The 15,734-nt window shown below is 34.3% G+C and overlaps 1 protein-coding gene and 2 long non-coding RNA genes across 5 annotated transcripts; 2 read left to right on the plus strand and 1 right to left on the minus strand.

Moving 5' to 3' along the window:
- Positions 1–126: 126 nt before the first annotated feature.
- On the minus strand, positions 127–7,188 carry LOC105784665 (auxilin-related protein 2). Of its 3 annotated transcripts, none has more exons than XM_052633274.1 (8): positions 6,239–7,183; positions 3,437–5,090; positions 3,210–3,342; positions 3,006–3,106; positions 2,835–2,900; positions 1,978–2,067; positions 751–934; positions 127–594 (listed from the first exon to the last, which is right to left on the minus strand). In XM_052633274.1, exons 1-8 carry the CDS (start codon positions 6,841–6,843, stop codon positions 533–535), a joined length of 2,895 nt encoding a protein of 964 aa, XP_052489234.1. In that variant the 5' UTR covers positions 6,844–7,183; the 3' UTR covers positions 127–532. The 3 variants fall into 3 exon arrangements, with proteins under 3 accessions (XP_052489234.1, XP_012466018.1, XP_052489235.1); XM_012610564.2 differs by having other exon boundaries at positions 758–934; positions 6,239–7,181; XM_052633275.1 differs by lacking the exons at positions 127–594; positions 751–934; positions 1,978–2,067; positions 2,835–2,900 and having other exon boundaries at positions 3,191–3,342; positions 6,239–7,188.
- Positions 7,189–11,071: 3,883 nt separating this feature from the next.
- Positions 11,072–12,081, plus strand: LOC128042403 (uncharacterized). Its single transcript, XR_008197742.1, has 2 exons — positions 11,072–11,554; positions 11,891–12,081. It is a non-coding gene; the product is annotated as an uncharacterized LOC128042403 (long non-coding RNA).
- Positions 12,082–14,283: 2,202 nt separating this feature from the next.
- LOC105784668 (uncharacterized) lies at positions 14,284–15,118 on the plus strand. Its single transcript, XR_001130611.2, has 2 exons — positions 14,284–14,496; positions 14,802–15,118. It is a non-coding gene; the product is annotated as an uncharacterized LOC105784668 (long non-coding RNA).
- The last annotated feature ends 616 nt before the right edge of the window (positions 15,119–15,734 follow it).

The following is a 15,734-nucleotide window of genomic DNA, read 5'->3' on the forward strand; positions in this document are numbered from 1 at the left end:
TTAATTTTTATTTATTTATTTATGTTTTGAAAAAGAAATTATGCATTCAAACAGTCGAATATGAATAATTAAAATTAAACGATAGAATTTTTTAAAAAATAATTTCCTTAACAAGAGACCAAAAGAAACAAGAAAAAGGAGGATATATACCAACCATCTCAACAATCATACACTATATCATGCTATTTGTTTTAAAGCCCTATTTGCCAATTTATATTCGTATTATAAAAAGAATAAACACAAAATACCCCTCATCTTATGCATATGGGGCGGATGATTTTAACTGATTCATTCGCTGAATTATATAACTTTCCATAGCCACAAGCTGGATGAAGCTTAATATACACCAACCTGATCCAAATAACAGTACTGCACCCTCTCACGTAACCCTCCCATGTTTTTCAAGCAGCGCCGGGCCGATGACAAGCTTTAACTGCTCATTAATGGTTCATCAAACCAAAGCAGGCAGCAGCAGATAGAACAGTCATGTGTTCCACTCCAAGGCACGGTGTAAAACCATGAATTTGATTAGCTATATAACCCAAGAATCGAAGGTCAGAACAGCTCCTCTGAATTGAACTTGTTCCAGGCTTCCTGTTTTAAATGGAAACAAAATGAAGCTATCTGAGAAAGAAAACTAAATGAAGGACCGATGCAAGATAGCATCATACAAATGGAAATCAGTATAATTAAAGGCTCTAATACTAAAATGGCACACCAACCATGAAGTGCTCCAGTCAAAAGATTTACCAAGTACCTTGAGCAAGTCAAACACCTTCTCTGCAACGTATTTCTGTTGAAGATTGGCACCTTTTTGCTGGACTTTATCGGGATGGATGCAAAGTGTTGCCTTTCTGTAAGCCTTTTTAACTGCAGCACCCGTAATCAAATCCGTCAAAGAAACAGGCTGCCAACCACATTCAGGCCAAAGGACCTAATATCAAACAGGTTCAAGAGACAAATTAGTTAAATCAGTAACCAAATAAAATTTGTACTACAACACATTCAAATAAACAAAATGATGAAGAGAAACAACTATGAAAATTTCATAAGGTCTCTTTCCATTCACTTTCGAAGGACATCTTGTCAATGTCATAGCAGTAGTCATCACAATCAATTTAATCAAACCTTCAGATGAATGTTGGCATAGGTAAGTTCAAGAACCTGTGATGCATGTATCCTACATGATTGTGTGTATTAGATGCTTACACCAAGTTCAACATCCACCTACACTGGCTCATTTGGTAGCAAGCAAAGAACAGGGATGCCACATGTTATGTAGCTCAACCATTAGATTAAAAACTTTTTCCTTCCTTAATCCTTTCTAACCTTCCTACCATACCTTACAGTGGTTCAAGAAACTATAATGCCCACTAAATAATTGCATGCCTGTCACAACAGTAGTTCCTTGACTGAAAGAATGAAACTGTGAGAGCCAACTGGTGAACATCATGTAAGGGGAGAAGCTCTAAAGACATACTCTTATGCCTTTTAGTCCTTAATTCTAAAAGTCTGCTAGATCACAAGTCTAAGCTAACAAAATGGCCGCTGGACAGCTTTCCAGTCCTGTATCCTTTCAAGTTTGAATTCTATTTAAAATCAGCATCAGATGTTACAGAACATCCATCAGACATAACAACAATGCAGTGAATGTAAAAGAGTTGGGCAACTTAAATAGGAGATTATCAAAAAGCTTAGAGTTAAATTTCAAGGAGTTTCTTATGTTTGAATCCCTCTCGCTCAGTCTTCCTTCAACAATGTATCTCATACTTTGCTTTGAAGTCCTCTACTGCTTGTATGAAGCATCTCAAAAATGTTGTACATCAGACAGTAGGCAATAAAATGAGAACTGTGCAAGATATATAGCCAAAAAAAGGGAAAAAAAAAAAAGGGAAAGAAAGATAGCTGGTTCCTACATAAAATACTATGCAAGAGAGGACAAAGAAGATTAAATGGTTGTAATAAGTTATAACACACATATTGCAATGTTGACAGCAGAGCACGCAAATTTCCCTCTTTTCCAGCAGCCCATCTCTTGATTTCAACATCTAGTGTTTCAGAAATTCTCTGAAATAAGATCATAGATCAATATTAGACAAACACTAGCTAAAATAAACTTTTGCAGACATGTGCACGTATGTACAGAAACCTATAAATTCCAGACATATATTATACATAATGCTTTCATGACAGAATAGTTTTTCACCGCAGTATGTATTATTCTACATTCAATACTTGAGCCAATCAAATCCAAATTAACATAACATTCGGGTGCAAGACTAGTTGGGCATGCTAAAAAAACCTATAGTTTCATATATGACATTATTCCTCAGTCCTAAGGCATCTCACTGGTGATACTGGGGGTTACGAATTGAGACAAAAATACGGACCAAGTTTCAACTTATTATATATAACATTATCAGGAGTCTCCACATAATTATGTTAAAGGATCAAGAACCAAGTTAATATTCATTTTTCCTCATGTAAGTTTTATCCAGAGCCAAAGCAACAGATTTCCTTTGTATATATTAGTAATTTAGTACAATCCTTTCAAAAAAAAGGTTACTAGTTTAGTACAAAGAAATGTGTAACCTGCCCTAGAGTTAACTTTATAAACCCTGACCTTAAAGAAGGCAGAGTGAAGTGAAGAGCAATCAAATGTGCCATTGTGCAATGTATATGATATGAAGGCAGGGGTCAGGAGAAAATTTTAGGTTGGATCGCATTGACAAGTAAACTCCAACAAAAAGCCCACTCAAAAAATAAAAAGACGACGAAAAAGAATAGAATGAACAAAAGTAAAAAGAAAAAGAATGTTCACTGCATCTGCTTACATGTCTCTCAGCCTGCTCCCTTTGCACTTGAAGGTCCCGTTGATTTTTCTCAGCCAGTGCTTTTGTCTGGATACAATAACTCAATGGTAAAAGAGAGCTAGCAAGCAGTTTATAAGTTATAACATGACAAGAGAGAAAAGATAACTAAATCATGCAACAAAAAATACATACCGCGCGCTCCTGAGTTCTTTGCTGGCGTTCCAACCTGGCTCTTCGCCTTTCTTCAGTTTCCCCATCAACCTCTTGGAACTCCCCAAATGAGGATGCAGCAGCTTTAGCAAGAGAAGGAGTTTGGTCAGTTATCAACTATGGAGAAGAACATATATACAACATTACAAATTCACAAAGATCATTACATCTCAAGTTTGCAAGTACCTCCAAAAATAGAGCTGAGATCATCAACAATATTTGCACTTGAAGAAGCTTTCCTCATGCTAGATGAGGATCCGGCAGATGTTCCCCTAGCTACTTCAGGCCCTCCCTTATTTTGTCCATCAAACAGGGGATCCTGCAAAAGCAAAAGGTTGGGTTAGAAACGGGACAGGCTGATACTACAACACAAAGCAGAAGCTGAATACAGTATGACATTCTTATAGTCTTACAGAAGAGTTAGTTCTTGGTCTTGGAGCACTGCTTGGTCGAGAACCCATACTAAAGAAGGATTCAAGATCATTGTCATTATTTTGCTGGCTTGCCCTTGCAGAAGCAGCTGCTCTTTCTCGAGCCTCAGCAGCAGCCTTCTCCGCAGCAGCTCTTTCAGCTCTAAGCTTTGCTTCAGCTCTTTCAGCCTTCTCCTGAGCTTCCTTCTCTTTTGCTTCCCTTTCTCTCGCTTCCACAGCAGCTCTTTCAGCTCTTTCTCTTGCCTCAGCTGCTGCTCTTTGACGGGCTTCAGCTTGTGCTCTCTGCACTGCAGCCCTTTCGGCACGTTCTCGAGCTTCAGCAGCTGCCTTTTCAACTGCAGCCCTTTCAGCTCTCACACGAGCTTCAGCTGCTGCTCTTTCACGAGCTTCTCTAGTAGCCCTTTGAACAGCTTGTCTGGCCCTTTCCTGTTCCCTCTCTTTCTCAAGCCTTCTTTGTTCTCTCTCCTTCTCCTCCCTTTCCCTCTCCAATTCATATCTCCTTTGCTGTCTCTCTTCCTCCTCCCTTTCCCTTTGTTGCCTCTCACGCTCCAATCTCTCGTGCTTTTCTCTAGCTTCTCTACCCAAAGCATCTTGCATAGCTCTCTCATCTTTATCCATTACACCAGCTTCTTTATTTCTTGCAGCCTTCAAATTCTCTCTCTCCCTCATTTCCTTTGCATGCCTAAATTTAGCCTCTGCTCTATCCATTGCCTCTTTCATCGCAGCAGCAGAAGCTGCAGCAGCTGAGTTGGTCCCAAAATCATCACCAGAAAAATCTTCAGCATGGTCCACATTATTCCAGGCCCTACCCATTGCAAAATCTTCCAGTTCATCAATTTGAGATGCAGCAGAGCTGCCTGCAGCAGCATGAGTTGAATGAGGGGTGTCTTTGTACGGAGCTGATTTTGGGAAAGAAGAATTGTCATTGATCTTCTTTTTTGCGTTTGAGGAAGAAAATGAGCCTGTCGCTGATTTTGAAACTCGTGGTGGTCTTGGAGGTGGTGGTCTTGAAGGGGGTGGGGCACTAGTAGGTTGGGTAAAGAGAGGAACCTCTGACACAGTGAGCCACACATCTTCAGATGTGTCAAAGTTCTCCTCAGATCTTGGAGTTGCATTTACCTGGGAACTAGTGTCATTAGAACCAAAATTTGAGTAAGGAGGAGGGCTAGCAGTGTGATGAACAGAGCTATGAAAATCAGTTGACATACTAGGCATGTCAAACACAGGTTGATGAGATTCAGGAAAATTTTCTGTAGAAGGCATCCTTTTCTTAGTATAGTGCTCAAAATCTTCATCATTTGGCTCTTTACTAGCAGGAGTTTGCGATCCACTTGCTGTTCTTAAAGGGCTCCTATCCATTCCTCTCTTATTGATCTCAGTTGACAGAGGCACAGATTTTCCAAGACCTTCAAGAGGATCTATATCATCAAATAGTCCCTCATTTACAGATGACACTCCAGACTTCCCTGATCCATTCAGCTTAGTTATTTCTTCCAAAGGGTCCACAAACAGCCCTGAGGATGAATCTGCTGTGTCTGATGTTGATTCAAAGGCATGAAAAGGATTCTCCATGACATTAGAGCCAATCTTCCTTGAATTAGTGGCTGGTTTCTGGGGGGCAGCATCTGATGTTGACCTGTCCAAAGAATGGAGCATGATATCAGCTAATATTTACATGGTATTGGCTAAGTCTTATTAAGAACAAAAGACAAATATAGAGTCTAAACTCTAAAGTAAGTTTAGAGTCCGAAGATACATATCTCAAGCTTCATACAATATGTTTAGAGTTCAAATGTACCATAAACATAAGTAGTCGTTTTACTGCCTTTCTTCACACTAAGCTAGCAGTGACATGCACAAAGAGTTTCAAATTAAACTAAACACAATTGTAATTGCAAATTTGCAATAAGTTTTTACATGTTTGGTCCACTTACCTCTGGCATAGTGGCCACATCTAACACATAGGCAATTTACAGTAAAAGCGTCATCCTATTTCTAAATTTTACCCATCAAATGACTTAAAAACTAAAAAATGTTTATAAATCTCACAAGAAAATACTCAAAGTTTCTGGCATTACCTATTGCTATTGTCCTACTCTAACAAACATTGGATAACCAACATGATACCTACCCAATCCAGCCTAATTAATGAATTCCACCGAGCAACTTTGGCACCTTAAATGAGCAAGAAGAAATAAACAGAAGATGACAATCATTCCTGTACCAACAAAAATATTGCAGAGGCTAGCAGGACGAAGTAGGACAAATAAAGCTACATCTGAATTCATGTGAAATTTCTAATAAAATGTTATATTCAAGCAAGTGTGAGCCTGGTTTGACAATAAAGAGGCATTAATTGACAAATAGGTCCAGCTCTTCAAGTAATCTAAGTAAATTTTTGCAAGTAAATTGCTGTCTTTAGTATCTAACATTTTTGGACAAATGGCTAACTTGTCAATATTTAGAACAGACAACCAGTAAAACATAACCTTGATCAGTGCACTTACAGAAAAAAGCACTAAAATCTTAACCACGTCCGCTTAATAAAAAACTGGGCTTAAGAATACTAATTTCATTGAAATATTTTGCCCCATTATTAGCTAACTGCGGATGTCTAAGCTGCCAATATCACAACCAAATCCCAGAAACTGAAGACTTAAATGCGAAGCACATTTATGCAAAATACCATAAATCGGAAAACTCTAAAATAAAAAATGAACATACAACATAGAAGTGTACAATATTCATTTATATAAAACCCAAGCCTTATAACCAGTAAATTACCTCGCCGATGCAGGAGAGCTACTCCGACCAAAACCAGGAAGCAAATCGTCAAAAAGAGGCGCGTCTTTCTCCGCTTTCATTTTTTCGCTCTTCGTCTTCGTCTCAGACTCTTTCGTCCCTAAATTCCCAAGCAGATCATCAAACGGCGAGCTGCCCGGGGACTTGTCCCTTGAGCGAGACGTAGACTGGGAGATCCCGAAAACGTTGTCGAACTTAGCAGCCGAGGCTGATGAAGAGCTCTTGACCCCGGGTAATCCATCGAAAAGATCATCATCGTAAACAGGCTTGTCAAAAACCGGCGGCTTAGAGTCCTTGAAAAATGAGTCGTAATCGTTCGACGACGTTTGCTCAGCTGTGGCTCGAGACTCCGAGGAGTATTTTGGGGGCCCACCATAGACGTCGTTAAACATGTGTCCGTCGCGATCCTGATCGTCGAAAATGGAATTGGAGGATGATCTGTCGTTGCCGTATGAGGACCGGATAAAATCGGATCCAAACCCGTAATTGGTACCAGATGAAGGATTTCTAGGAGGTGCCATCGGGGCTGACTTGCCTTGGGGTTTGATCCCAAAATCTTTGGCCAGTAAACCTGGAAAATCATCCATTTCGAATCGGATTCTAGTATTGAACGCCCTGTTTTTATCTAATTTCCTCGCTGATTTGCCGAATCGATTTCGCCCCTAAATTTCTGAGAAAGTTCAGATCTGAGAAGCAACAAGAAGAACAAAAATGGAGGGTGAGGACTTAATTATCAAATAATTTTGAGCAAATTAATGAAATTAATAATTATTTAATTATGATTATTTTGGATTTGAAAATATTTATATGTGGGAGAAAAATGGAGGGAGGCAATAATTTGCGTTTTCGGCTTTTTATTTTATTTTTTCCCGTTTCTCTATGCTTCCTTTTTCCTTCCCTTTGTTTCCGGGCTGAGTATAAGATCTTCTTTCCTCCCTTTTTTTTTTTTTTTTTGTAAACTGTCAAATAGTCACTTTTATTTATATTGGATATATTTTAATTATTTTATTTAAAATATTACGTTTTAGTCATTTATGTTAAGATATTATTATATTTTATTCACTACACCATTAATTATCGTTAACAATATAATAGTAAACTGATGTGGCACGTTAAATCATTATTTCGAATAAAAATTTAGGTTAAATTATACGATTGGTCCCGTATATTTTTGTTTGAGTAATTTAATTTTTCTTTTATGTTATTTTAACGTTCCTTTTTTTATTCTCTTCTACTTCTCCCTCTGTTTTCCTCCCTTTGTTATCTTTTTAACATAGTTTTTCTATATTTTCCATTTGTTAAAATCATTTTATGTTTATGAAAAAAGAAAAATGCGAAAGCTGAAACCAGAATAAAACTTGCTTTGTATATTTTTACCCCACAATTACAAACCTTCATCGTCCATCATTGCTTTAATGAACCAATTTGGATCTCTCAATGACCTAATCCACAATCTCGCCTCACTCGAAGACCTCGCCAGTCGTGATTTATGACCATCTACCCTTAACAAAGTTTCCCAAACCTATTCCCTTAACCTCCTAACCAACCCCACGACCACCTTATCTATCTTACCTACAACATTCTCTTCTTCTTGAAATTATGTTGTTTTATGAATTCTTCAAATGAGTTCTACACTTTTAATGACTAAAACGACCATTATACAAAACTTACCATCAGCTTTACCCAAACTAGATTGGTTCTATGCTCCTTTTCTCTCTTTGGTTCATCCATGCTCGGCTTTCAATCAAGCTTGCTTGGGAATATCTAAGAAGGTTTAGATCAAATTTATCGTTTGCTTAATTTTATTTGTCAGAAAATAAAATAAAAGGCAAGGAATAAGCTACACAATTCTGTAAAAGTTTGGAAACGAAAAAATTTTATTTTGAATATAAAGAATTCAATTTATGTTTAGATTTGATTAAGGATATGATGTTGGAAAATATGGACATCACATATATAATAAGGGTAATTACATGTTATTATTTACTATCATGATAGGTTAGCCCAAATTAAAATTGATCTAATTTGGTTAGAGTTTTATTGGGCTTTAATTATTAAATAAAGTATGGGTTAAATATGTGTAGATACTCTAGTAATTGAGTTCTAATTAATGATGGGCTAATTAGGAATTAGAACTAATTAGGAATTAGGAAAGAACAAATATTCTCTGAATTTCTTGTGTGCTAATTTGGAAGATCAAATCCTCAAGATCCCTAAAAAAAACTTCAAGGAATTCATGGATTTAGGTACGCTTCCACATCTAGTTTTATTCTTGATTTATTCTTGATGATTTGACATAATAGATCCTGGTTTATTAAGTTTTATTTTAGATTTATTTTACAATTCTAACGTATGATTTTTTATATTGATTAATTAGACCCAATTTTAGTTTCAAAATTAGGTTATATTCAAATCGAAATTTGATTAAGAATGATTGATATTTGGTTTTAAGTGTAATTCAATTTAGGAATCATGTCAAAGAAACAATGACTTGGTTTATTTGGTGGGTTAAGATTATGTTTACGCAATGAAGAATATGAGAAATGAGAAAAATAAGAGGAAGAGGAAAAGAAAAGAAAAAAATTAAATTATTTAAAAATAAAAAGTATGGGGACTAGTTTTAACAATTGGAATGCATAGATTAACTACGTTAAAAGAAATGGAGAAGGAAAAGAGAATGGAAAAGAAAGAAAAGTTCAAATAACATAAAAGAAAAAAATTAAATCGCTCAAAACGAAAAAAATATAAGGGCCAATTGTATAATTTAACCTAAAATTTTCATTAGAAATGATGATTTAACGTGCCACGTCACCGTAACACTCAGAGACTAAAATGTTACAACATGATAATGTTAGTGACTAAAACGTAACATTTCAAACATAAGTTACTAAAATGTAACGTGAATCAAACAAAAGTGACTATTTTGGTAGTTTACCCATTTTTTCCCCTACTTTAAAGAAAAAGAAAATAAAAAAATGGAATGGTTGGTATGGAAAATTTCATTTTGGTGCAGTTTTCTTTAGTTGTTTAGCGGTAGAAACCTGGAATCAATTTTTATATTTCTATACAAACCCACTAAAGTTTTGAATCTTTATTAAATTTACCACGCAAATTCCGAATGTTATCAAAACCAAATGGTTTGTTTGACCATAACATATATATACATACACTAAGAACAATTGCTGTCTTTTACGAAAGTGATTAAGGCTAATTCTCTCTCAAATTGGGGCACATCCAATTAATTGCTTTAGCTTTCAATTTTCATTTTTAACATATATTTGCACATCTAAAATATTAGAAGTTCTTATAATTACTATCTACTCTTCTCTTTATAATCACTCTAAGAAACCTAAAGCTCCAAACATTATCATTTTATTACTCTTACATTAAGTCGAAACCATCTTTTTGAAAAACAAAATTTTTAGGTGTCGACTTTAAAAAACAAAATAAATGTGAGTCGCCACCAATCTTTTATTGAGGTGTGATTGGATCACCTAAAAAAACGGCTTTGGTCTACGAGTTTTAGAAAAAAACGGGTCCGGGAGTCGGTTACATATGAGGAAGGATTAGCACCCTCATTACGCCCAAAAATTGGTACCTAATTAATTGATTAATGTCTTAAGGTCGAGAATTTGGAAAAACGTAATCCTTAGCAAAACTTAAAAGGCTACGTATTAAGACCCTTATTATTTCAGAGAAAGAAGATACCACACCCAATGCGTTAGGGCACAGCATTCTAATTTTCCCCAAAAATGAATTGGGCCAAAATACTTGTGCAATAAAACTTTAAAAGAACATCCACTTATCCAAGATTTAAGAAATCACACCCAAAACGTTAGGGCACGATTCCTCTAAAATCCCAAACTCGGAATATTTCCTTTACTTTAAAAGAACATCCACTTATCCAAGATTTAAGAAATCACACCCAATACGTTAGGGCACAATTCCTTTAAAATCTCAAACTCGGAATATTTCCTTTATTATTTTTAAAAGAAATCTTCATTTCGAGAAATCAATGCGTCACATCCAATACGTTAGGACACAACGTGTTGAATTCCCAATAATGAATTCTTATTTTTTGATTAAAGAGAAATGCTCGATTATTGGATTTAACAAAGAAAATCGGAACCCAATACGTTAGGGCCCAATTCCCTTGAAAATCCTAAATACGAGCATTATCTCAATTTGGAAAACTTTCTATTTTTTAAAATTGAGTAAAATGATGTAATGTTATGTTGAATGCATGCATAAATATTGCAATAACAAATAACAATAATAAATACGTCAATTGTATATAAATAAGATAAACAAACAAATAAATAAAAATTAAAAAAACCAATGATATGCAAAGTATCAAAAATATGAAAACATAAATCAACAAACAAATGAACAAAAATATAAAGGAAAAAACGCATAATATATACATTAAAATTTAAAAAAAGCTATAAAATTTATATGAAAAATATTTATATATATAATACATTTATGAGAATAAAGAAAAATATATATAGAAATTATAAAAATATGAGTAGAAAGTATAATATATATATACGTACATATATATGTAAGTTAATAAATATAGACCATAAAGATAATGATTGCATATATGTGTATATATATATATAAATTATAAAATATGTATAGAAAGTATAATATATATACGTACATATATATATAAGGTAACAAATATATACATCATAAACATAATAATTACACATATAAGCTTAAAAGGAAAGAAAGAAAAAAAATATATTTTGAAATTAATTAATTTAAAAAAAAGACTAATTTTAAACTATGATAAAAAAACTAGGGTAAATTCATAAATAAATAAAGTCTGGAGGATTAAATTAAACGTGCGGATTACATAGAGGGGCTGGAAGGGAAATTTTCCCTTCTCCTCTAAAACGACATCGTTCCAGTAGGGCTAAATTGAAATTGAAAATAAATTAAAGGGCAAATTTAAAAGATAAAAAAATAATTGAAAATATATTAAAAGGCGGAGGGGCTTAAAGCGCAATTTGCCCCTCCGCATAAGAACACGCGGATCCTGAATCCGGGTCGGGTCGACGCGCGGATCTTGCCCCCTTAAACGGCGTTGTTTCAATTTTATTATAAAAGTAACATTTTAAAACAAAAAAATCACTTTCTGCCATATTTATAAAAAAACAAAACTTATGAACCCTAGCCTCCTCTGCTAGGGTTCCAACAGTCAACCGCCGCCGCCGTTACAATGGATGCAAAGCCCCTTCAACCCCGATCTGATCGGAGCAAATGGGGTTTCTCGTCTCCTTCCCACAAGTAAGTATTCCTTTTCTCCCTTTTCGTGTATTTAAAAAAATGAAAAAAAGATTCGGGTAAAATAAATAGAAAAGAAACTGAAGTTCGAAAAAAAACTATCAACCTTTTGATTTTTTGATTGATCTTTGCTCTTTGGTACTTTATTTGCTATGAAAATAATACCTTTTTTTGTATTGATTTTTCGATCCCCTTATTACAGTGTATTCAAAGGCTTTTTATAGCCATGATAATAATAAATCAAAGAAAGAAAGAAATCTGCTGATATTTTTGATTCGCAAATCCATGATTTCTTTCCATATGCTGTTTGTTTCTTTCTTGATGCTTGTTTCCTTGCAGGTGAAGATCATGGAGATCCAGAGGACTCGTCTTGCGGCGCTGTTGAAGATTAGAAACCCAAGGGTTTCATTATCTGTCTTGGGCCTCTGTATTCGGGCCTTTATTTGTTTTGGTTTGGGCCTTGTGGCCCATTTGTAATTCGGGATTTTAAACCCGGGCAAAATTGGGTAATTACAATTTTATTACTCTTACATTAAATTATTTCTTTTTTTACATTTTAATTATATGCTTTTTAATAAGGATAGTAGTAAAGGAAGATTGGATCCTGCCGTCTCTTCATTTTCATCCTTCAACCAACATTTTGTTTTATTTGTTTTTGCCACATTATTACTGCGATTTAACAAAGAGCCCCAGAGAGAGGGTAAATTAGAAAGAAAAGAAAAAGTTTAACTAGAGATTTAGGCTAATTTCCCCCCAGATTGAGGAGAATAAATCGACTTTGGAGAAAAATAGAAAGTATGTGTTGACACCATTTTTTGGATGAAAAACGGGGTCGACTTGGGTTTTGAAAACGAAAACGAAAACGGGAGTCGCCACCAATCCTTTTTAATGAGGTGTGATTGGATCACCTGGAAAAGTGGTTGTTTTTAATAAACGATTTTGATTTTATTAAAACAACGATTTTGGTCCACGAAATCTAGAAAAATGGGTTCGGGAGTCAGTTACGTACGAGGAAGGATTAGCACCATCGTAACGCCCAGAAATTGGTACCTAGTTGATTAGTCAATGTCTTAATGTCGAAAATTGAAAATTTTAAAGAAATTTAAAATACGATCCTTTGTCTTAAAACGTTGAAAATTTTCAAGAAAAGGAGGGTATTTCACGTTATTCGAGAAAGAGAATCATATCCAGTAAGCGAGGACATAATGTCTCGAATTCCCGATACGCGAATGAAAAGTGCTTATTTAGAAGATATTTAATTATCTTGGATTAAAAAAGGGATCACGACCAGTAAGTTAGGACACGATCCTTTTTTAATTCCCGATATTAAAAAAAATTCGTGTAATAAAGTTTAAAAGAATATTCAATTGTTTAAATCAAATGAAGAAATCGCAACCCAATACGTTAGGGCACAATTTATCAAAATATTAAACACTGAATATTACATTTATTTCGAAAAATTCTCGTTTCGAGAAAACAACATGTCACATCCAATGCGTTAGGACACAACGTATTGAATTCTTGATAACGAGCTTGTTATCATTTTTAAAGAGTAATCTCGATTATTTAAGTTCAACGAAGAAAGTCGGAACCCAATACGTTAGGGCTCGATTCTCTCGAAGATCCAAAATACCGAATATTACTTATATTTTTTAAAATTTCTTTTTTGAAATCTAAATAGAAATGGGCGTAATGGAATGATGATGGTGTAAGCAAAATAATCTCGAGGAAAACAAAATATAAGTAAATAAGAAATCATATATATATAAATAAAATTAATCACGTATGTACAATAATAAACCAATATAAAGCATAACAAATAATAATAATGGACATGTAAATAAATAAATAAATGAAGAAAATAAATAAAAGATATACACATATGAATTATAAAATATAAGAATATAAGTATTTACATATATATATATATATAAATAGGTTATAAAATACAAATATATATAAAATATAAGTATGTACATTATAAAAAGTGTGCATGTATGAGCAGGTATGCATTTTAAAATATATGTGTATATATACATATTTTGGAAATTATAAATATAAAAGATACATGTATGTACATATACGTATATAGGAAAATAATAAAAGGTATATAGATATATATAGACATATATATATAAATTATAAATTATAAAAGAATGCGTTTGTACGTATATATAAATAAATTATAAAAATATATGTACAAGCATAATGCATATACATAGATATATATATAGAATAAATAATAAACAAAAAAAACTAACGAATAAGTAAAAGGGCAAATAAAACTAATAATAATAATAATTAGTTGAATAATAATAAAAAGGGACTAAATTGAAAACAAAATAAAACCACAGGAAAAATCAGAAATGAAATGAAGTAAAAGATTAATCCGTGACGCGCTTGAAAGGAGAGGGACCGAGGTGAAAAATATCCCAATCCACCAAAACGTAGCACTTCGAGGGACTTAAATGAAATCAGAACAAAATTTTAGGGTAAAATTAAAAATAAAATAACCTAACAAAAAGGGACTAAATTATAAAATAGGAAAAATGCGGAAGGGCTAAAAGGGTAAATAGACCCTTAGCCTCAAAAACGCGCGGATCCTGGTTGGACGGGTCGGGTCGCCCGCGGGTAGCGCAAAACGACGTCGTTTTGGTGCCTGAGAGGTCTGCCCAAAACGGCGTCGTTTTGGGGGCCTATTTAAGCCCAACATTTAAAAAAAAAAATAATTTCTGCCACTTTTCTAAAAAAAAAACTCAAAACCCTTCCCCTTTTTCTCTCAAACCTCCTTTCCCCTCTCCAAAAATCCGGCCGAGAGCCACCGCACCGGCCTCCGATCGCCGGTGCCGGCGCCACCGTGCACGGCGGCGGGGAGACTAAAAGTCTCCCTCCTTCTCTCCGATGACTCTCCTCGGCCCCCTGAACGCTCCGGCGGCGACCAAAAGGTAAAAAAAAGAAGCTTATTCCTTTTTTTATTTTGTGTGATATTTCGAAATAGACAAAACAATAAAAAAGGGTATAAAACAAAATGATAAAAAAATAAAATGAAAATCACCTTTAGAAAATTTGTTGTTTTTATTTCTTGAATGTTTGCAAAAGAGAGCTTTTACAGATGCAAATATCGTTTTTTTTTTAAAAACCGATCTCCCCCCTTTTACTTTACAATCTGTTTCGGCTTTATAACCGAAAAATGAAAAGAAAAATATCTTTTTTTTCTTGTGTTGTCTGTTTCTGCTTTTATTGTTTGCAGGTTGGAGACGTGCTGCGGTAGTGGTGACAGAGAGCAGGTGGAGCAGAGGGTAGGTGGCTGAGGTTAGGGGCGCGGCGCTAGAGGCAGAGACTAGGGTTTCATGTTTTGGGCTTAGTGGGCTGCTAGGGTTTTGATAATTGGGCTGATTGGGTTTGGGTTGTAATTGGGTTAGTTTAGGTGGGTATTGGTGCAGGCCTGGGTAAATTTGGGCTTCTACAGTATGACAACGCATTTTACAAAACATGTTTTTCTTTTATACTTTGACACTTTAGTTTCTTTAGTCAAATGGTTGTGTCCTAGGCTCGATTTCTTTCCTACTTACATTGGTATTTTTTTTTATTTCATGTTGCTAATTTTTTTTAAAAATTAATAAATATATTGTTATCAAATTTTTCAAATCATCTTTTTAATTATTAACTCTTTTATTAATAAATATAAATAAAAGAGTTAATAATTAAAAGATAAATTTGAAACTAGAAAGCAATATATTTATTAATTAAAATTAAAAAATATGAAATAAAAATTACAAAAGTCAGTGCGAGAAATCAAATTTGGAAATTAAGAACAAAATCTCTCACCAAACAAACTAATAGATTAAGTTGTTAAAGAAAACATGTTTTATATAATAAGTTTCCGGACACGGTAGCAAAAACACTTCCGGTAGGACATATTTTTTTTATCTTTCTTCAAAATCCATATATTTTCTTAAATTAAAAAAATGTTAAATCGCTTATTAACTTCTAAAAACCGCCTTTTTCTTTCTTAATTTACCCGCCCCAGAGATGCGGTAAATTTATTTGGTTGATGCCTACGACTTTAAACTTTTTCTCCATCTGGGAAAAAGATGTCCATTTTGTTGCTAAATTAGTCTTTTTTCCTCATCCTTTTTATGTTTTTATTTTTTTGATAAATAATCTTTTCTCTCAACTTTAT

Source organism: Gossypium raimondii, chromosome 7 (genome assembly GCF_025698545.1).
Source record: "Gossypium raimondii isolate GPD5lz chromosome 7, ASM2569854v1, whole genome shotgun sequence".
NCBI lineage: Eukaryota > Viridiplantae > Streptophyta > Magnoliopsida > Malvales > Malvaceae > Gossypium > Gossypium raimondii.